At 33.8% G+C, this 23554-nt stretch overlaps 1 protein-coding gene across 5 annotated transcripts in view; it reads right to left on the minus strand.

Moving 5' to 3' along the window:
- LOC6031149 (serine/threonine-protein kinase N) overlaps window positions 1–23554 on the minus strand; it is a 167960-nt gene that overhangs the window by 70432 nt on the left and 73974 nt on the right. For 4 of the 5 annotated variants that reach the window (XM_038261754.1, XM_038261752.1, XM_038261751.1 and 1 more), the window contains one exon: window positions 7398–7719. In XM_038261754.1, the coding sequence (XP_038117682.1) occupies window positions 7398–7719 (322 nt within the window). Of the gene's footprint in view, window positions 1–7397; window positions 7720–14529; window positions 14679–23554 lie in introns of those variants that run through there. The other variant, XM_038261750.1, reaches the window with a different exon arrangement.

Raw genomic sequence — 23554 nt, forward strand, 5'->3', positions numbered from 1 at the left:
CCTCTCGACGGTGGATGTGAAATAGCGTGGTTCACGTTTCTATGAAAAAGACAAAAGTTGTTATTTTGTCTTGCATCAACCGGAATTTCGTTCTTTTATGTCCCCAGAAGCACTCCTGAAAATTTGAGCCCATTTGGTAAGGTCTAGGAGCTCCAGTTTTAATTTGAAATTTATATGGGATTTTGATTTATTTTCCATGGGAAACTATCTTTTTTTACATTGTATTAGGAATTTTTTTTTATAAATCGATGAAATGACTTGATTCTTGTAGTAGGAGATAGGTTTTGAACTGGGGAACAACTTTGTAGAACATACCAACATGCTAGGAAGTGACCCTTTAAAGATACAGATACAGATACGTTTCACCCCACACAGTAAAGCCCCATCAAAAGCCACCATCTAAAAGTATCTGTATCTTTAAAGGGTCACTTCCTAGCATGTTGGTATGTTCTACAAAGTTGTTCCCCAGTTCAAAACCTATCTCCTACTACAAGAATCAAGTCATTTCATCGATTTATAAAAAAAAATTCCTAATACAATGTAAAAAAAGATAGTTTCCCATGGAAAATAAATCAAAATCCCATATAAATTTCAAATTAAAACTGGAGCTCCTAGACCTTACCAAATGGGCTCAAATTTTCAGGAGTGCTTCTGGGGACATAAAAGAACGAAATTCCGGTTGATGCAAGACAAAATAACAACTTTTGTCTTTTTCATAGAAACGTGAACCACGCTAATGTGAAATGGAAATTGAAAAATTGCATTGTGCGGGAATTTCCGCGCGCAACTTCTTGTGCAACTTTACCTATTTTTTTTTTATTTGCAGTGAAATACCGTGGCGCCATTCTACTTTGGCCACTATCAAGGGAATTGGTGCAGTGTAAGGTGCAGTTGGACTTTTGATAATTTTTTTTTGTTTAATTAATTTTTTAAACTTATTTTTTTTTTGATTCAATCTTACCTAAGTAATTTGAGTGGAATAAAACACAAAAATTCCCAGCAATTGCAAAAGTTCAACAACCTTGCCACGTGCGTGATTGGCAACGGCACAAATAAAGCACAGTACAATGGCACAGTCTCTCTCTCATTCACTCGCTGCTTTTCATTTTTATTTTTCTGCGACAGGGCCAAGATTAATGAACACAATATCTCTCGTGTGTGTGTGTTTGTTCCGCTGCACTGGGAACACGAACCACAGCTCAGCTGAACCGAAACTAATCGGCTTTTAGTGTCGTCCACTCATTTGTCATGTTTTGACGCGGGCCAACGCGACAGCAAGGCTGTGACAGGCTGTTTGTTTGGATGTCCTGGGGCTTCTAATTGAAGTGCATTATGGAGGAATTCGGTTTTGCGACATGCCAATGCCAGGAAAAAAAAAACCGACAAGCAAGCCTTTAATCGGTGATGGAAGACGTTTTAATTCTGTAAACAACATCCTCAAAATACAACATAATTAGGGTTAGTAATTTTTTCACGATTTCGCGAACAGCGTGAAATTCGTGAAATTTGAAGACTTCCGTGAAATCCCGTGAAATTGATCAATTTTCTCAAAACAATTCTTAAAAATAACATCGTAATCAATATTTCTTCTATAACGACTTTTAACGTAAATTTTATTAGTTTTCAATTGAAAAGCGTGATATGAACCATTAGAAGAATTGTTAGCTAAATCATACATTTACATGAAATTGATACAGCATTTACTGAGAAGTGCATACTGCGAATATTTAAACGATGTTGACAAAAATCAGCCAAAGAAGAAAAACATATTTTTGCATTTTTTTTAGGTTTTGTCTTTTTCAACCATTTTTTTTATTGATTGAATAAGTATATTGTGATATGTTTTTTTAAATTGCACTAGAAAAATACCTTCCATCGGATGAAGACGTAAAATGTCGGTCCCGGCCTTGGTTGTTGTAGGCCGTTAAGTCATTCCAGGTGTAGGAGTCGTCTCCATGCCATAAGTACAAACAACACACCAAACCAAGCCTACTTCGGTGGAATCGCTGGCGGCGGTTGGACTCGCAATCCAAAGGTCGTTAGTTCAAACACTGCGGTGGAAGGTTCCTTGGAGTAAAAAGAGGTTTGGGTGCTCTCCCCATTCAAGCCTTCGGACTCCTAGGTTCGAGCAGAAACTTGCAATAGAGACCACAAAAGACCTGAGGGTCGTTAAAGTGGATGGTTTGATTTTTTGATATTTTTTTATATACTGTATTCATTTATTTTTAGAAATCAATTAAACGCAAAGATTCATGTAAAAGTAACATTCTGTGACAATAGTCGTCTCTCCTTTTTCCTCCTGTCAATGACCGGAGAAGGAGATTGAAAAAATTAATTCCATCAGAGTAATGAAAAATATTGAGCAAATAGATTGCGTTTTTCTTGATACTCTTAATAAAAGTTTATCATTTTTGCTTATGAAACTAACTGAATTAAGCAATATTTTCATTCGCCGCAACAACAATTTAACTGTTATTTAATTTGAAATTATAAAGATTTAATTCCAATTTCTATTGAAAAATTCAAGCCTGTTTTAATCAAGAATAAATAGATAGTTTAAATTATCTATAAAGTAGCATTTTAAGAACATTTCAGATTTTTTTCTGAGTCCTGTTTAATTGTCACGATATTTGATTATTAGGGTGGATTGTTCCCTTGGAAGTTAAAAAGAATGTTTTTTTTTTGGTTTCTGTTCTGATTTTGAATAACATTTTGAAGATTTCGTTACAGATAAAATTACTATTTTTCTAGTGACTTAAATTCAGTTTTTGAAAAGTAAGATGAAAACCTTAACACTATGTTTACTGGGCAAAATGTCGCAAAAAAACTATTTGAAATTGCTAGAACTTTTTTCAAATTTAGCTTTGATATGAAACTCGATAAAATGTAAAAAGAGAAAAAAGTAGCAAGTCAGCGAAAACTGTTTAGCTATATCAGTGGAACATTAAAAAAACAGCTCAATAAATGACCTACATTTTGGTTTCAAATTGTAAATAGAGCCCATTCATAAACCAATGGATTGTCTTTTTTAATTAGTGAAAGTTGTTATTTGTGTCATGTGCCAATTATTTTTGTTAAGTTCATTAAAAAATAATATAAAGTAAAAAATTGAAAATAGTTTCTATAAGTTTAACATCAAATTTACATAGTTATATTAATATTTTTCACGTTCTGCGAAATTTCCGTGAAATTTGATGTTTTCAAATTGAGTGAAATATGCAATTTTTTAGCGTGAAAAATCACTAAGCCTAAACATAATCATACGAAAAAAAAAACACACACACACATTTTAAAATGACCTCAAACCCATCTTTTACAATTCTGGAGTTTTTTTTTTGAAAAGGACCAATAAACCAAATTTTCAATTTTTGCTTTTTGGGTGTTTTTTAATACCCCTGACTCAAGGCGGTTTTAAAAACACCCAAAAAGCAAAAACTAAAAATTTGGTTTATTGGACCTTTTCAAAAAAAAACTCCAGAATTAGTCCTTAGTCCAGTCTAATATTTTTTTCGTATTTTTATTTTATTATTTCAAATCTGAGTTCTCCGACCCTATTTCAGTCAAATTTGAATGGTTGATGGTCTATAAAACAGAAATATGATTTTTTTCAATATTGCATCATGGCCGCCATAATGAATTTATACATTCTAAATTACATTAAAATAGTTTAGGGGTCATAATTAAGCTCAACAATTCTGGGTGAGACCTCTCAGGTCGTAGAATAAAATTTACTCCCGTCTTATGAATACCGATATCAAATTTGCCACCTTAAGAAAATTCCGTTTTTTTCCACCGCTAATTTGCATTGTTGTTTTCGTATTTTGCTTTCATTAACCTTCAAAATCAAGAATTATATGTTGATTCGTGCCTAGAAATGCTCAAAGTATATGAAACCTTTTTAATCCAGAAATTTGAAAAACAAGGTAAATGAAATTTTAAAAAATACAATATTTTTAAGATGTAATAAAATCTCTTCGATTAACACCTAAACTCCCAAGATCGAGAAAAAGGAGGAATTTCCATATAATGTCCCCCTATTTCTCGAGCTTGGGAATTATGGTGTTAATATTATTACTTCTTATGTAGTTTTTTTGCGTTAAATTATGTTTTTTTTTATAATTTTTTTTATCTTTTTTAATTTGTTGAAGAGTAATTTAAAAAAAAATCGTTGATAAAAAAAATCCAATCTTTTATTTTTTTTTATGATTCTCTTTTATTCCAAAATTTTTCCCAGTTCTTTTTTATTAAATTTTGTATACTCTGTATTTTGCCTTCCTCACTGAGGTAAGGCTATAATCCTGCTCTAAAAATGAACTTTGTATAAAAACGTCGTAGACCCACCTTCATGTATACATATCGACTCAGAATCGAAAACTGAACAAATGTCTGTGTGTGTGTATGTGTGTGTGTATGTGTGTGTGTATGTGTGTGTGTATGTGTGTGTGTATGTGTGTGTATGTATGTATGTGACTAAAATTCTCACTGAGTTTTCTCAGCACTGGCTGAACCGATTTTGACCAAACCAGTTGCATTCGACTTGGTTTAGGGTCCCATACATCGCTATTGAATTGTTTGAAGTTTCGATAACTAGTTCAAAAGTTATGTATAAAAATGTGTTTTCACATATTTCCGGATCTCACTTAAATGTATGTAAACGATGTCCGGATCCATCATCCGACCCGTCGTTGGTTAGGTAATTGAGAGACCTTTCCAACGAGTCCACAACATTGAAGATCTGGCAACCCTGTCTCGAGTTATGACCACTTAAGTGATATATTTGTACTTTTTCGATGCCGGATCTCACTTAAATGTATGTAAACGATGTCCGGATCCATCATCCGACCCATCGTTGGTTAGGAAATTGAAAGACCTTTCCAACGAGTCCACAACATTGAAGATCTGGCAACCCTGTCTCAAGTTATGACCACTTAAGTGATATATTTGTACTTTTTCGATGCCGGATCTCACTTAAATGTATGTAAACGATGTCCGGATCCATCATCCGACCCATCGTTGGTTAGGAAATTGAAAGACCTTTCCAACGAGTCCACAACATTGAAGATCTGGCAACCCTGTCTCAAGTTATGACCACTTAAGTGATATATTTGTCCTTTTTTCTGCCGGTTCTCACTTAAATGTATGTAAACGATGTCCGGATCCATCACCCGACCCGTCGTTGGTTAGGTAATTGAAAGACCTTTCCAACGAGTCCACAACATTAAAGATCTGGCAACCCTGTCTCAAGTTATGACCACTTAAGTGATATATTTGTACTTTTTTGATGCCGGATCTCACTTAAATGTATGTAAACGATGTCCGGATCCATCATCCGACCCATCGTTGGTTAGGTAATTGAAAGACCTTTCCAACGAGCCCACAACATTGAAGATCTGGCAACCCTGTCTCGAGTTATGACCACTTAAGTGATATATTTGTACCTTTTTGATGCCAGATCTCACTTAAATCTAAATAAATAGCTGAAATATGTGTCCAATCCGCTCATATTACCCATTGTTGGTAAAAAGTGAGGAAGGCACAAACCACATAGGTGGATTAAGTTAGTTTTTTTTATTATAGTTTGATATTAATTTTTGTTTTAAGTTTTAATAATTTTGTAACATTTCTTTTGCAATTTTCCAATTTTTTTTTATTTTTTTACAAATTTGTTTTAATTTTTATTGTTTTTATCCGTGCATTCTTCCATTTGACGCGGTAGCAAACCGGCAGAATAGCGGGTAGCAAAGTGAGATCCCGCAGAATTGAGAGCAAATTTGCTACCGCTACAGGTACCACGGTGGGCTTGCCGCCGAGTGCAAATTTCTTTTGCTTCGAAGTTTGCCCCCAGCGCTGGAGATGGCCTTAAATTGAAAAGGATGCAAACTCTATAATCTTCAAAAAGCACAGGCCAAATTTTATGTTCCAGGTTGCATTCGAAAGGGAAGATCTAGCACTATAAGCGCTGAAAAAATCTCAGGGGTATTTTGCCTTCCTCACTGAGGTAAGGCTATAATCCTGCTCTAACAATGAACTTTTTATTAAGAGCTCAGAAACACACCTTCATGCATACTTATCGACTCAGAATCAAAAACTGAACAAATGTCTGTGTGTGTGTGTGTATGTGTGTGTGTGTGTGTATGTATGTATGTGTTCAAAATTCTTGCCAAGTTTTCTCAGCACTGGCTGGACCGATTTTGATCAAACCGGTTTCATTCGACTTGGTTTAGGGTCCCATACATCGCTATTGAATTGTTTGAAGTTTCGATAAGTAGTTCAAAAGTTATGTATAAAAATGTGTTTTCAAATATATCCGGATCTCATTTATATGCATGTAAACGATGTCCGGATCCATCATCCGACGTTGGTTAGGTAATCAAAAGACCTTTCCAACGAGTCCACAACATTGAAGATCTGGCATCCCTGTCTCGAGTTATGAACACTTGAGTGATATTTATGTACTTTTTTGATGGTATTTTTGGTTAGGTAATCAAAAGACCTTTCCAACGAGTCCACAACATTGAAGATCTGGCATCCCTGTCTCGAGTTATGACCACTTAAGTGATATTTATGTACTTTTTTGAAGCCGGATCTCACTTAAATGTATGTAAACGATGTCCGGTTCCATCATCCGACCCATAGTTGGTTAGGTAATCAAAAGACCTTTCCAAAGAGTCCAGAACATTCAAGATCTGGCAACCCTGTCTCGAGTTATGACCACTTAAGTGACATTTATGTACATATTTTTCGGGATCTAAAAAAAATAGCTGAAATATTTGTCCAAACCACTCATATTACCCATTGTTGATAAAAAATGAGGAGGCATCAACCACATAGGTGGATTAAGTTAGTTTTTCTATAAACTCATTGCATCTTCATTTGAAAAATGTCAAATTTTCAAGGAAAAAGTGTATGGGACCACCCTAAAGAAATTCGAAAATTGTTCAACTACATGTTTTTCCATGTGATTTTGTCCGCTGAATCTGAATCTGCTCTCAGAATTGAGCCAAACTATTAATTTTGTATTTCTATGAGTTTATACAATGTCTTCAATTTGGTGGTAAAACATAATAAACCAAGCACACACACATTTATGCCCCTCCCATTCTCTCATTATCAGTGTTAATTGTTTATTTTCCAGTTATTATAGCCATGATTAATTCAGTATGTGTGCTTTGTCTGCTGCGTACGTGTGCTCTCCCCCGGCGCGTCGCTGGTTATTGTACACAGATTACAACACCAAACAGAGAGAGAAAGACTTTTATTGTGCAAACGAACACACACGCCAAATCGATTCGAAATTAGCGCGATAATTGGATTGGATTATCGCTTTTTTTCTAAAAGACCACCAACTGATATGTTTTGTAAGGTTTCGCCTGGTTCAACGACATTTCGGGACCCACCTTGGCCGTTACTGCTGCTGACGCTGTTGCCCTGCGTCAGGATGATTTGACTCTCGAGCTCGTGCAGCTCGGACTTGAGCTCGGCCAGCTTGTTGTTGCTCTTCTTGACGATCGACGCCACGTCCGAGAGCGAGCGCCGGTCGGTGGCCACCTCGCGCAGCTTTTCCGCGCCCTCTTTGATTTTGAGCTCTTTCCGGATTTCGCGCCGGATCGCCTCCTTGATTTCCTCGAGCCGGTTCGGGAGCAAACTTTCGGGCAGGTTATCCGTGAGTCCATACTTGTGGCTGAGCTCGTACAGGACGGGGTGTTTGATGTAGTCGCCCTGGATGGGGAGGAAAGGAGAGAAGAATAAATAGAAAGGGTTAGTGATGTGGTGACTCAATTGATCAATTTGTTGCAAAATGCTAGTACTCTATTGTCAAGAGATCCTGATTTCCTCAAGATCGTCAGAATACATATTTTTGTAGTACAGCTTTGACTCGATTATCGAAGGCTTCGAAGGGTTTTTTGTAGTTAAGTTTTTTTTGCGGTTTTTGGCAATTTCTGCATTTTAAGTATTTTTAGCTACTTTTGCAGTTTTTGCAATATTTGCATTTTTATGCAATTTTTACAAATTTTTGCAATTTTGCATTTTTTGCAATTTTTGCTATTTTGCAATTTTTGCAGTTCATGCATTTTTTGTAATTTTTGCATTTTTTTTGCAATTTCTGCAATTTTTGCATTTTTTGCAATTTTTGTAATTTTTGCAATTTTTGCAAATTTTTGCAATTTTTTTTTTTCAATTTTTCCAAGTTTTTTTTGCAATTTATGCAATTTTTGCTATTTTGCAATTTTTGCATTTTTTGTAATTTTTGCATTTTTTGCTAATTTTTGATATTATTACAATTTTTTTTACAATTTTGCATTTTTTGCTATTTTGCAATTTTTGTTATTTTGCATTTTTTGTAATTTTTGCATTTTTTTTGCAATTTTTGCAAATTTTGCAAATTTTTGCATTTTTTGCTTTTTTTGCAATTTTTGCATTTTTTGCATTTTTTGCAATTTTTGCATTCTGCAAATTTTGCAATTTTTGCCATTTTTTCAATTTTATCATTTTTTTCAATTTTATCAATATTACAAATGTTATACATTTTATCAATTTTATCAATTTTAGCAATTTTAGCAATTTTATCAATTTCAATTTATCAATGTTATCAGTTTTATCAATTTTATCGATTTAATAAATTTAATAAATTTAATAAATTTAATAAATTTTATCAATTTTATCAATTTTTTCAATTTTATCAATGTTATCAATTTTATCAATTTTATCTAATTTATCAATTTTATCAATTTTATCAATTTTATCAATTTTATCAATTTTATCAATTTTATCAATTTTATCAATTTTATAAATTTTATCAATTTTATAAATTTTATCAATTTTATCAATTTTATCAATTTTATCAATTTTATCAATTTTATCAATTTTATCAATTTTATCAATTTTATCAATTTTATCAATTTTATCAATTTTATCAATTTTATCAATTTTATCAATTTTATCAATTTTATCAATTTTATCAATTTTATCAATTTTATCAATTTTATCAATTTTATCAATTTTATCAATTTTATCAATTTTATCAATTTTATCAATTTTAGCAATTTTCACAATTTTTACAGTTTTAGAAATTTTAGCAATTATTTTTTTTGTATTTTTGTATTTTTGCATTTTTGCAGTTTTGTTTATTTGTATATTTGTATATTTGTATATTTGTATATTTGTATTTTTGCATTTTTGCAGTTTTGTTTATTTGTATATTTGTATATTTGTATGTTCAGCAATTCCCCACGAAAACAGCATGGAAAAAAACAAAAGTGCTCGGATCGGGCTCAAAATTTTTGTGGGAGTTCCCTGGCCGAAATAATTAGACCCGTATTTTTTTGTTTGGCCATTAGAGTGACCAACGCCGTGTGGTCCATTTTTCAGACCACCCTAACACGGCGTAGGTCACCCTAATGGCCAAACAAAAAAAATACGGGTCTAATTATTTCGGCCAGGGAACCCCCAGAAAAATTTTGAGCCCGATCCGAGCACTTTTGTTTTTTTCCATGCTGTTTTCGTGGGGAATTGCTGTATTTGTATATTTGTATATTTGTATATTTGTATATTTGTATATATGTATATTTGTATATTTGTATATTTGTATATTTGTATATTTGTATATTTGTATATTTGTATATTTGTATATTTGTATTTTTGTATTTTTGTATTTTTATATTTTTGTAGTTTTGTATTTTTGTATTTTTGTATTTTTGTATTTTTGTAGTTTTGTATTTTTGTATTTTTGTATTTTTGTATTTTTGTATTTTTGTATTTTTGTATTTTGTATTGTATTTTGTATTTTTGTATTTTTGTATTTTGTATTTTGTATTTTTGTATTTTGTATTTTGTATTTTGTATATTTTTGTATTTTGTATTTTTGTATTTTGTATTTTGTATTTTTGTATTTTTGTATTTTTGTATTTTTGTATTTTGTATTTTTGTATTTTTGTATTTTGTATTTTTGTATTTTTGTATTTTGTATTTTTGTATTTTTGTATTTTGTATTTTTGTATTTTGTATTTTGTATTTTTGTATTTTGTATTTTTGTATTTTTGTATTTTTGTATTTTTGTATTTTTGTATTTTTGTATTTTTGTATTTTGTATTTTGTATTTTTGTATTTTTGTATTTTTGTATTTTGTATTTTTGTATTTTGTATTTTGTATTTTTATTTTTGTATTTTTGTATTTTTGTATTTTTGTATTTTGTATTTTTGTATTTTGTATTTTTGTATTTTGTATTTTTTTTGTATTTTTGTATTTTTGTATTTTTGTATTTTTGTATTTTGTATTTTTGTATTTTTGTATTTTGTATTTTTGTATTTTTGTATTTTGTATTTTTGTATTTTTGTATTTTGTATTTTTGTATTTTTGTATTTTGTATTTTTGTATTTTTGTATTTTGTATTTTATTTATTTTTGTATTTTTGTATTTTGTATTTTGTATTTTTGTATTTTTGTATTTTTGTATTTTGTATTTTTGTATTTTTGTATTTTTGTATTTTTGTATTTTTGTATTTTTGTATTTTTGTATTTTTGTATTTTTGTTGTTTTGTATTTTTGTTGTTTTGTTTTTGTGTATTTTTGTGTTTTTGTGTTATTTAAATTCACTTTTTCTCTTTTTCTCGTTTTCAAACTTGAACTTGAACTACACAGCTTGTCCCCAAAGGGGCATGACCACCTCAAGACCACTTTCGCGTGCCAAATTTGGCCGGCAGCAAGCACACCGGCGTACCGGAACGGCCACGCTGAATAGCGATTCCGTGTGTCAAATGAGTGCCGGCGAAAGTCGGTCACCTGTCGCCGGCCGAGACGCCGATCAATTTCAACCCCGGCAATCGAATGCAAATTACAGCGGAGGGTACGAAAAATGATAATTTTGGGACTGCTGGAGGGATTCCCAAAGTCACATAAATCACTACTGGCGGTCGAGACTCTCAACGCAAAGAAACCGGGTCAGTGAGCAGCAATCATCGACGGCTTTGGGTGGTGTGGGAAAAGATGTCAACTTTCCAGGTCAGCGTCACAACTTGAGGTTGAATTTAATGAAGTTGTTAATCCTCTCGAAAATTGACTCACAAATCAGATGTAAATCGAGCGGACCCCTTGGAAAAAGGGCTTAAATTAAACAGTGCAGCAATGAATTCTTCAGAAAAAGCAAAGCAGCGATAACCGTTACGTGAGTACACGTCAAATTACTTCCCACCAAGACCTGGGTGGGGGAGGATGATGGTTGCTCAAGGTTGGGGAAGAGAAAATTGAATTTCAAATCACACTCTGAACGAGGAAGGTGCAACTGTCAGACAGCGATGATTGGAGCAGTCTGTTGAGAGATGTTGTGTTTGTTGTGTACTCTCTTTCGCATGATACTTTGGTGCAGATGAGAAACACAATTTGCATAAAATTTCCATACGCTTAAACCAGCCGATGCGAGATGGTGCCTGCCGTTTTGTGCCGGTGTGTTTTTGGGCTGCGACAAAAAAAACTCTTCCCTTGAGGAGAGTGAGAGCATGCGAAACGGTGAACGAAACTTTTCATGAGAAATTTCACTGGAGAATTTTTTGTTTTGGAGCGAAAAGTTTTCTGACAAATATTTAAAGTCGCGCAGCGGAAGTTGATAGCCTGAAGCGAGTTTCGTGTTTTTTTTTTTCTTTCCTTTTAGAGTGTGAACGAACAACGCAATCTAAAACACTGTCGAGGGTCAGACCAAGTCATCAGCCACTAAATTTTACGACCACACAGACAGACAGGCACACACTCCAAACCAAACAATTACCGTTGATTGTGAGGAGCGCTAACGAACGGATGATGAATGACCTCTGACTGGTTATCAAGAATTAATTTTCGGTTGTGACAATTTTGGATATGTTTGGGTGGTAATCAGGTAATCAGTCAAGTTGACCAATGTTTGAGTATTTTGCCATTAGAGCTTGTAGAATTTACTTGACAATCATTTAGTTTTTTTTTTCAATATAATCAAGTTTTTTTCTTACTCTAGTCTTGTTGTTCAGGAGTTCGCAATTTTCGGGAATTTAATTGTTTTTTTTTTTTATTTGCGTGAAACTTTGTTCATCGATTCCATTTATCCAAGTAATCCATTATGCATCATTTTTTTCCTTACGAGCTTCCATACACATTTGAGGGTGAGTTACTCGATAAAAGTCGGTCGATGTTTAAGACTATTCATTTGATACACTACAAAAAAATACATGTTTTTGAACAAATTTTTGAACCTATTTTTTTAATCAAGAAAACTCGATTTTGACAAATTTCACTTCCGTTGATTTTAACGTTTTTTTAATATTTAAGTCGACTTAGAGTGCAAAAAAACGCAACTTTTGAGCCATAGTATGAACAAAATGTAAAAAAAAAAAATGGAAAAATAAGAAATTCCAAAGGTTTTTTTTGCTTCAGTTTTGAATCGTTTTGAAGAATTAGCCACTTAAAGTTTAATTTAAAATAATATATTCCAGATTTATATTTTCAAACAGTGTCCATGATTAAAAATGGAAATATTTTTTATGATTTTTTATGATACGGCGAATCAGGACAATTTTGTTTGAGTTTCATCCAAATAGCTTTTATTTTCAATCAATATCTCAAAAACTAATGGTCCATAGTTAATTTTAAATAACGAAACGTTTGTGAAGTTTTCAGATCTCTTTGAATATTTATTTTACATATTAAAAATATGTCATCAACCTTAAAATTTCAAAAGAACGTATAATATTGGTTATAAAACCTAAAAAATATTTTTTTTAAATTTTGGAATTTAGACTAATATGTTACAGTCTTAATTCCAAAATTTAAAAAATGTTTTTCGAGCATATAAAAAAAAATTACAAATTGGATTTTGGGAAATTAAATTTTTGTGAAAAAAGTTAACAAAAAATCACGTCTGATTTTTTTGCTCAAGCGAATTGGTAATTTTGTTAATAAAAGTGGCTCCAACAAATTGTACAGATTGGACAAAGGAATCCAGAGGTCGGTTGTTCGAATCTCGAGGCAGACGCAAAAATTAAAAAAAAGAACGATACACACCTGTGGACCCGTTGACGAAACCGCAAGGTTTAAGAGGGCCACATTATTAGGTGTTACGTCGATTCCGTTTTTTGGGAAGTCAATAATAAATTGGGCTGCGAATATCATTCGAAAGCGTGCAACATTGCAACAGAATTTTGAAATTGTCTAATCTTTTGATTTTCTTAAAATAAAAATCTTTTAAAAAAAGTCTAAAATTAAATAAAAAGAAATCTGTCTCTCCATTTTTGCCATATGTTATGTAGCGGTTTTATGCATTGGTTTTAATCCAAATTTTAATAAAAACTCATTTCTAACCATTATCTATTTCTAACCATTATTTTTTATTTCAGGGGACATGGAAACAAATAGCTTTAAGCACAATACTGTTTAAATGAGAAAACCAGTAGTAGATAATAAATTTTCAAAACATGTTTTGGGATAATTTTTCAGCTTTATCAAATTTCGTGTTTTTATCTGCTTGATTTAAAAAAATGTTTAACCTCAAATTGAAAACAGATATATGACATTGTAATTGTTAGATCATTTGCAGTTATTTATCTGCAACATATCAATCTTTATGTTTTGAGTAGTTCTCTCAGATTTCGGTCATTCGATTTTTTTTGTATTTTTTAATCCGACTGAAACTTTTTTGGTATTGATTCAAAAATTCATAACTCGCTCAAAGATTTTTTGCACAACCTGGAAATTTCTGAAAAGTTGGCATTTGATGTCCTCTAAAACAACTCAAAAAATAAAAAGAAATAAAAATAGTGTTTTTTGCCAATCAAGTTTTAGTGACGAAAAGTTAAATAAGAAATCTCCAAATTTTTTTTACCGTGTATCATTTTCTTCCAGTGTAGTCCATATCCATACCTACAATTTTACCGAAGACACCATATCGATGAAAAAAATCCTTCAAAAGATACAGATTTTTGAATTTTCATACATCATTTTTGTATGGCCAGCTGCCAAATTTGTATGGAAAATTATATGGACAAACTAATGATGCAAACTGGCTTCTTTGGGCATACCGAAGGCACCAAAAAAGTTTCAGTCGGATTAAAAAATAAAAAAAAAATAAAATTTAAGAAAAAAGATTAATTATTTAATAACAAATTTTGTGACGATCCCAAAAAACATAGCACAACATAAAATACTGTTTTTTTTTGTTAGCATTAATTTTAATTTAAAAAAAAATCTTGGAATTTTTTTTCTTTGTTTTAAGAATTTTGAAAATATTTTCATCATTGTATGTTTGACAATTAAACAATCAGGTCATTTTGATGTTTGGTAGAAATTGCGGAAAATAATAGCACGAATGTAAACATTATAACCTATTGTAATTACCGAAAAAAAATCCAAACGCACTTAAAAGTACGTTTACTGATTGCACAAGAAACAAGCAAAGAAAAAACAACACATCCAAAGCATCTTTAAAAGCAACAGTAAAGTTACGCACGATTCCGTTACGATTTGGAGAGGAAGAAAGATAAAATAAAAACAGCAACAACAGAAAAAAAATACCTTATCTGCGGCGGCACCGGCACTGACGCAGGTGCTAAACACTCGACTGCGGCGCCGCCTCTTGCTCTGGCTCTGGCTGCGGTAGCGGTACTCGGCAACCTGAAGATCCATTCTCCCCGGTGCCTTAATTATGTCTTAGCCCCGAGAGAGAGAGAGAGAGCTTCACCTTTCTTCGCGTTCGATCGCAATACGCACAAGGAAGAGAGCCCAACGTCTCAAGTTGCTTCCACTTTTGATCGCACAGACACACACGACTGGACTGGTCTTAATGAAGTGCCAGTCAGTGAGAGGGGTAGGACACCTGAAGACCTGCAGGACGACGATGCAGGTCCACAAATTGCACTCAATTTAATCGCTGTCAGTGCTGCAGTTTTGCAGGTGAATAATTCTCTAGGAAAAAAATTGCAGTTGAAATTTTGTTTTTTTTTTGTAAAGGGTAATAAATGTTGTGCACAATTACCACACACATTACCCCTAAGAAAACATGCTAAATTTTCTATAGAATTTCTGGTCAGATATATTTGAATTGATTTGTTTTTTCCCCTTTGGGGTAATATGTGTTGTACAAATAACAACATACATTACCCCTTTACAAAAATGGAAAAACATATTAATTTTAAAGCCATCTGACTAAAAATCTTCTTTTTCCCAGAGAACTGCCCCGGTTGGATTTTGCTTTTGCTTGCTGCTGCAAGTTGCGGAAGGCAAAAGTTATTGATTTCCCGATTGGTTTCACTTTCTAGGTATCACACACACAAACACGCGCGACCGTCAGCGGTAGACCTTGGGACAGTTCACGCGGCCGGACGCGACCGGATTGAGTTGACCAGCGGACCGGCGGAAGCGAACGACAGTGGGCAATAAAATTAAGTCTCATTATGTTTCTCCAAATTGGCCGCATTTGGGTGGCGAGCGACGACTCGAGGGTGGTGCAGAAGAGAGAGAGGAGTGTTGTCTCTTAGGGCATTTATTAATAGATGAGGACATTTATTTAGAAAGAGGAAACTAGCCAGATTGCCGGTTGAGGTGGGGTTCGTCGCTTGAGGAAATCGGCACAGTCTCTTGAGCAAATAAGGCTATTAATTAGGGGGACTAATGCGTGATAAAATTTCTCTAATTGTGTTTATTGTGCGGAAAAGTAATACACATGGCTGTTTATTTGTAAGCAAAGCGGATTTTGAAGTTTTCTTGATAGAAACAAAATTATGGTTAAATCTTAATAATTAATGATTCTCGGGGTTTGATCAAAAACTTTGCTATAACTTCACTAAGCGTGTTGATTTTTTAATTTTGTATTTTTTTTTTCATTTGTCCAGGACTGATCTGACTGTCTTCGGCAAGGTTGGTGCAAAATCTGGTACCAATGTTTTTATTTTTTGAAAAATATGAATTTTGAACAAAATCAAACATAGGCGATAAAAAAATTATGAATTCACAACTTAATGATTAAATGCACTTTCCGAAAATGATCCTTTTTAATGTAATTTTAAAATATTTTATGATTGAAAAGCACCCGTCAGTTGAAAAACTTGGGTTTTTTGGTGACACTGAGAAAAAGTTTTTTTCACAAAATTTAAATTCTAAGAGGCTATATTTCAGCAACAGAGCATCTCTCTACGAAATCGGCCAATTTCGACCATTTTAATTTTTTGTAATTTTTGGTTTGATTTAAACTTTGTGGGGGCCTTCCATTTGACCAAAGAAGCTATTTTGCGTCATTGGTTCACCCATACAAGTCTCCATACAATTTTGGCTGTTGTCCATACAAAAATGGTATGTAAATATTCAAACAACTGTAACTTTTGAGTGAATTTTCTGATCAATTTGGTGTCTTCGGCAAAGTTGTAGGTATTGTTAAGGACTTTTGAGAAAAAATAGGTACGCGGAAAAAATTGCAGATTTTTTAATCAACTTTTTTTTCCACTAAAACTCAATTTCCCGAAAAATGTTTTTTGATTATCGAGATTTTTTTATATGTTTCAGGAGACAAAAAACCGCAACTTTTGAGCCGAAACATGGTCAAAAAATCTGCCGCCTAATTATGAATTTTTGAAAAATTAGTGATTTTTGGAAAAAATCGAAGTTTCATGCAAAAACAAGTTTGACATTATTTTTTAATGCAAAATTGAATTTGCAATCGAAAAGTACTTTACAGATTTTTTGATAAAGGGCTCCGTTTATAGCCACCGAAAGTTTGATTTTAGCAAAATAGTTGCAGTTTTTCGATTTTTGAAAATAGTGACCATAAGTGACTATTTCTAAAAATATTTGCTATAAAATTGTTTGAGACATTGAAAATTGGACCTCGGGTTGCTGAGATAGAGCCGCTTTAAGAAACAGAAACACGAAAATTGAAGTTTTCTAAATCTCACCAAAACAACCCACCATTTTCTAATGACGATATCTCAGCAACTAATGGTCAAATTTTCTATGTTAATACATGAAACATAACTCCGCGGCAGATTTTTTGACCATGTTTCTCTATGACTCAAAAGTTGCGGATTTTCGTCCCCTAAAACATATCAAAAAATCTCAAAAATAAAAAAATACGTATTTTGGGAAATTGAGTTTTAGTGAAAAAAAAGTTGATAAAAAAATCTGCATTTTTTTTTCGTGTACCTATTTTTTCTCAAAAGTCCAACTTTGCCGAAGACACCAAATTGTACAACTTTGCCGAAGACACCAAATTGATCAGAAAATTCACTCAAAAGTTACAGTTGTTTGAATATTTACATACCATTTTTGTATGGACAGCAGCCAAAATTGTTAGAGACTTGTATGGGTGAACCAATGACGCAAAATAGCTTATTTGGTCATAGGAAAGGCCCCCACAAAGTTTGAGCCAAATCAAGAAAATACAAATAAAATCCATTTCCGGTTTTGGTAGAGGATTGCTCAACAGCAACATTTTCGCAGTTTTTAAAAAATATTTAAGGGGCGCTATATATTTTTTTAAATTTCATAAATTAGCATTTCAATATTAATTTGTTTTTCATGCTATCCAAAAATCATTTTTTTTTACAGAAATCAGTTTTTTACCAAATTTTGCACCGTTGTAAAATCAACTGCAAAGATGCTTTTTTTGTTTGAAAAATCATAAAAAATCCAAGAATCATAAAAAAACACTTATTTTTGGGGGAAACAATTTCAGTTATTAAAAAACCTCAATAAAAAAACTGGATTTTCCGTGCACATATTAAAAAGGTTGTTTTTGACCCTATCAAATTTCACAGCTGCATTTTATTCATGTAAACATGGAAAATTTCATGAAATCATGAAAAGCATGTTTCACAAATTCACGATCAAAATTTTACGACGCAAATTTTCTGCATGCATAACGAATCGTGAAATAATGAATTTATTTTTCATGACTTCATAATGTTTAGTCATGATTTCAGGAAAATCTGTCATGATTTCATGAACAAAAATTCATGAACATTCGTAAACATATTTAAGCCACGAATGAAATTCATAAAATCATGAATTTTATTCACGACCTCATGACTTAAATTCATGAAATCATGAAAGGAAACTTGAAATCAAAAATAAAATTATTCACGAATTCAGGAATCGAAATTCATGATTTCTTACAAACTTTTTTTTTATTTGAAATTTTGTTTTACATTTTTGGCTAAAGTAATTTTTACTTTCTTCTGCGTTATTTAAATCTAGATTTTTTGGCAAATAAAAATGGCAACACTGCCAATAAAATATTGACCATTTTTTTAATAATGGTTTTTTTTCTGGGAGGTCAGATTTTTTAAAAACAAAAAAGGGTATTTTTTAGAGTACACGTTTATATTTCCTGTTTTTTCTCATCGATTCTAGCTTCTTTTCAAATCAAACTCATCGATCAGAAAAAAAACTCCGAATCGATTTTTGAATATTTTGATATCATTTCATTTTGTAAAATTTTCTTGTCTTAAAAAAATCACTCTTAAAATTTCAACCAAATTAAAAAAATGCATAAAAAGGGCTCAACTGGTTATTTTTTCAAATTAATTGATTTGAGGGTAGTTTGAGCTTAACTTTAAGAAAACTATATAATTCTTGAAAATCTTTCCAATAAAATTTAGCAAGAATAATGAAATTCAACCGAAATCAACGTCAACATCGTTTCCAACATCAACCCGAAATCATTCGATCATCGAACCCCCATAAACCGGTCATCGTAACAGTTTCCCAAAAACTCGCCACCGACGACTTGTCTCTCCCCACGGAGACCATATTTGAAAACATAAAGTCCAATTTTATATAATTATCACAAACCCTCCCGCCTAATTGATAGTCAGCTTGTCCTCCCGCGCAGCAACGCAGCAGCTCGTTAAGGGTGTCGCCCCTATTTTGGGGACGATCGCCACCTCTGCATATCCAATGGATACGTATTGGCTTCGAGTGTAACATTTCAAACGGGCGCATGTGCGATGTTCGCAATACCAACATGGACTTGGAGGTTGGGGTGTTCCATTTTCAAGCTGGAGGTCGCGTGGGAGTTGGACGGCCAAGAATGCCATCAATTCGACCTGTAATTGCGCGACGTGGTTTTATGTCATCGTGCGAGACTTTAAAGTGTGGGGCATGGCCAACTTTGGTCAATGAGTTTGAGGTCAGGCTGGCCTTGCGGTTCATTAAGAAGGTGGTTACACGTCCGTTTCGGAGTCGGATCGTAGCAGGTGTTGACTCCGACGGTCGATGTTTCCACTAATTGCAGTGCCTCCTTTGATTGTGGGGTAAAAGTAGTTTTTATCGGAAGAATTTTATCTTATCTTTGGTTTATTTTTTTTTTCGTAACAGCAAACAAGCGAGATACGCGAGTTCTCGTACAAACACACTCGGCTGTATCGGTTCTCACATAAAACAGAACCGAAAGCAGCGGGGGATTGCCGTTTTGCCGTACGTAAATCGCTGCCAAACACGCAACGCAGAGAAGAAGGCAGTCGAACGGAAATAGAATGAGAGTTTATTCGCAACGGAACCCAACCACAGCTGACTTGACTGGTTGACGGTTGTTCCAGCCGCCAGTAGCAGCGACGGGGATTGCATGTCAAAGTGTGAAGACGATGTCGTGGCACGCGAACGGCCCTAAATTGGCACTATAAATTGAGATAAAAGCAACCGGCGGAGATTTCCCTGGGGAGAGTTGCTCAGCCTACTTGAGGTTGATTTGTGTGAGAATTTGTAAGATTGGTCAATTCTTGATAAAGTTGAACAGTTTTCGATAGCAGTGTAAACGGTTCTTATCTTGTGTCAGTAAAGATGTTTACCATACAAATTTAGAGTTTAACAATTTGCAACAAGTAAGCTGGAGACATTCCCTTACCCCCTGAAAAAAGGCGAAAGTGTGCGCCACTCCGTCCAATTTTCTCCGCTCAGCTGGAATCGGACAGCCGTGGAATGCTTCTGTTGAGCCGGGCTAAACGATTTCGCTGCAAATTCTTCGGCATAACTCTGCGCGGAGCATTAGCAATTTCGTTGGTTTCAGCCGGCTCGAGCTTTTGTTTCTGTTTTAGAAGCCCTAAGCTCACCTGCTGCTGGCTCAATTGGAGGCTTCGGTAACGGTATGCAACTTCACTTGGAGTATGTCTGACGTAAAATGACTTACCCGAAAGGGGCACTCTAAACTTTCACTGCATCAAAGAGTTGAAGAGTTTTTTTTTTCATGCTTCTTCAGTGGTTATTATAATGGCTACCCCAGGAGCAGCATAGCCGATGGATGCTGCGCTGCGCAGACTTTATCAGATTTTTTTCGCTGTCGACAGATGACCGCGGACAGGCCAGACAGCTATTAGCGATTTCTTTAATGAGTTAGCTACCAACCAACCAACATGGTGGTGTGGGGACCCGGGCAAATCCGTCAGTAATCAAGCTAACAATTTTGTGTGAGTACACTTTACTACCGCTGCTTGAAGCTTATGAAACCGGGCCGGCTATTGCGAAACCCTAAGAAGCAGCAGCAGCATAGGAATTTTATGGATTCCACTCACTCGCTGTTACTTATCAGTGCCATAACTGTTAGGGCCTTTTTTATAGAGTGTGGTTAATCACTCGGAAAAATATGCATTAATCAAGGAATTAATCTTTGTTCGTTGGTAACGTGCAGTTATGTTGCCGTAAGTTTTTGTGAACTAGCAAAGCAGAAAGTCATTTCTTCCATATTTTAAGTCTTGAGTGGTACAACTCTACCTTGAATTAGCCATTTCATATTATACTTTTTAAGGGGATAAGGGAAATTTCCCTCAAATAGCTAATCGGTTGAGCAGTTCTCCCAGATTTCGGTCATTCGATTTTTTTTTGTATTTTTAAATCCGACTGAAACTTTTTTGGTGCCTTCGGTATGCCCAAAGAAGCCATTTTGCATCATTAGTTTGTCCATATAATTTTCCTTACAAATTTGGCAGCTGGTTATACAGAAATGATGTATGAAAATTCAAAATCTGTATCTTTTGAAGGAATTTTTTGATCGATTTGGTGTCTTCGGCAAAGTTGTAGGTATGGATACGGACTACACTGGAAAAAAATGATACAAGGTAAAAAAATTTTTGGTGATTTTTTATTTAATTATTTGTCACTTAAACATGAATTGCAAAAAACACTATTTTTAATTTTTTATTTTTTGATATGTTTTAGAGGACATCAAATGCCAACTTTTCAGAAATTTGCAGGTTGTACAAAATATCTTTGAGCGAGTTATGAATTTTTGAATCAATACTGATTTTTTCAAAAATCGAAAAATTGATCGCAAAAAATTTTCGACTTCATTTTTCGATGCAAAATCAAATTTGCAATCAAATAGTTCTTTAGTGAAATTTTGATAAAGTGCACCGTTTTCAAGTTAAATCCATTTTTAGGTGACTTTTTTGAAAATAGTCGCAGTTTTTCATTTTTAAAAATTAGTGCACATGTTTGCCCACTTTAAAAAAAATATTTTTGAGAAGCTGAGAAAATTCTCTATATTTTGATTTTTTCAACTTTGTTGATACGACCTTTAGTTGCTGGGATATTACCATGCAAGTGTTTAAAAACAGGTAAATTGATGTTTTCTAAGTCTCACCCAAACAACTCAACATTTTCCATTGTCGATATCTCAGCAACTAATGGCCCGACTTACAATGTTTAAACATAAAACATGCGTGAAATTTTTCGATCTATTCGAAAAAAATATTTTCATTTTTTTTTAAACCAAGACTAACATTTTAAAAGGGCGTAATATTGAATGTTTAGCTCGTTTTAAATGTTAGTCTTGATTTTAAATTTTTGAAAATATTTTTTTCGAAAAGATCGGAAATTTTCACGAAAGTTGTAAATCGGACCATTAGTTGCTGAGATATCGACATTAGAAAATGGTGTGTTGTTTGGGTGAGACTTAGAAAACATCAATTTTCCTGTTTTTTAACCTTTGCATGGCAATATCTCAGCAACTAAGAATCGTATCAACAAAGTTCAATAAAGCAATATATAGAGAATTTTCTCAGCTTTTCAAAAATATTTTTTTTTTTCAAAAGTGGGCAAACATGTGCACTAATTTAAAAAAATTCAAAACTGCGACTATTTTCAAAAAAGTCACCTAAAAATGGATTTAACTTGAAAACGGTGCACTTTATCAAAATTTCACTCAAGTACTTTTTGATTGCAAATTTGATTTTACATCGAAAAATGAAGTCGAAAAATTTTTGCGACCAATTTTTCGATTTTTTGAAAAAAATTAGAATTGATTCAAAAATTCATAACTCGCTCAAAAATTTTTTTGCGCAACCTGGAAATTTCTGAAAAGTTGGCATTTGATGTCCTCTAAAACATAACAAAAAATTAATAAATTAAAAATAGTGTTTTTCTGCAAATCAAGTTTTAGTGACAAAAAGTTAAATAAAAAATCACCAAAAAAAATTTACCGTGTATCATTTTTTTTGCAGTGTAGTCCGTATCCATTCCTACAACTTTGCCGAAGACACCAAATCGATCAAAAAATTCCTTCAAAAGATACAGATTTTTGAATTTTCATACATCATTTTTGTATGGCCAGCTGCCAAATTTGTATGGAAAATTATATGGATAAACTAATGATGCAAAATGGCTTCTTTGGGCATACCGAAGGCACCAAAAAAGTTTCAGTCGGATTAAAAAAATACAAAAAATAAAATTTAAGAAAAAATACCGATTTCGTAGAGAATTGCTCGGTTTAAGAATATTTTTTGGATGACGAGAATTGTTGATACCCTTGTTTTTAAGGGGATAAGGGAAATTTTCTCCAAATGACATTCGCTTTAGGTTGAATCGAACATCACGTAAAAAATACCAAAAATAGAACAAAATGTAATGTTAGTGGGAATGTTTCTTAAAATCAATAGAAATAAAGCAATTTTGTCTGTCTCAATCTCAAACGCCAACCGCATCAACCTCAACCGCAGAAACCTCTGGCCAAGTTCATCCGGAGAAGAAAAGGGACCCAATGAGCAGACAGGGCAGCAAATATTTGCCTGTTTACCGAGTCGCACCCGCCACGGAGAGTACAAAATGAATGAGCAGAACACTTCTTCAAACATGCACGAGGTCGCTTGTGCCCGGTGGTCTAATCCAACTTAGTCATCGTCACTTTTCAAACAGACACTTTTTTCATCACATCACTTTTCGGCCTCGGATCACTTTCAGTTTCTCACGCCAAGATCTTCTCATCTGACAACGGGGAAAGCTTGTCACGTTTTCGATTACGCACTTGATTATTCCGGTCAGAACATTTTTAACGACAAGCTTCTGGTCAGTCCTCCCGGCACCCCCTAATTGGATTTGCACCCTTAAATACTATTCGAGACGAACTTGGGCCCGCCGACGACGCGTCCGACGAAAGCAAGGGCGGGCTTGGCCACCCCGAAGAACTGACTGGTCGATGACTATAGTGTGGCGTGGCTTGGACAGCACTGCCGGTGTGTGTGCCAGCAAAGCCGACGACGACGACACAGGAAGGAGGATCGATAACGGTGCCGCGCTGCTGCTGCCGACAGGCGATAACAGAGACGGTGTGTCAAAAGTT

The sequence above is a fragment of the Culex quinquefasciatus genome, chromosome 3 (genome assembly GCF_015732765.1).
Source record: "Culex quinquefasciatus strain JHB chromosome 3, VPISU_Cqui_1.0_pri_paternal, whole genome shotgun sequence".
Taxonomy (NCBI): Eukaryota; Metazoa; Arthropoda; class Insecta; order Diptera; family Culicidae; genus Culex; species Culex quinquefasciatus.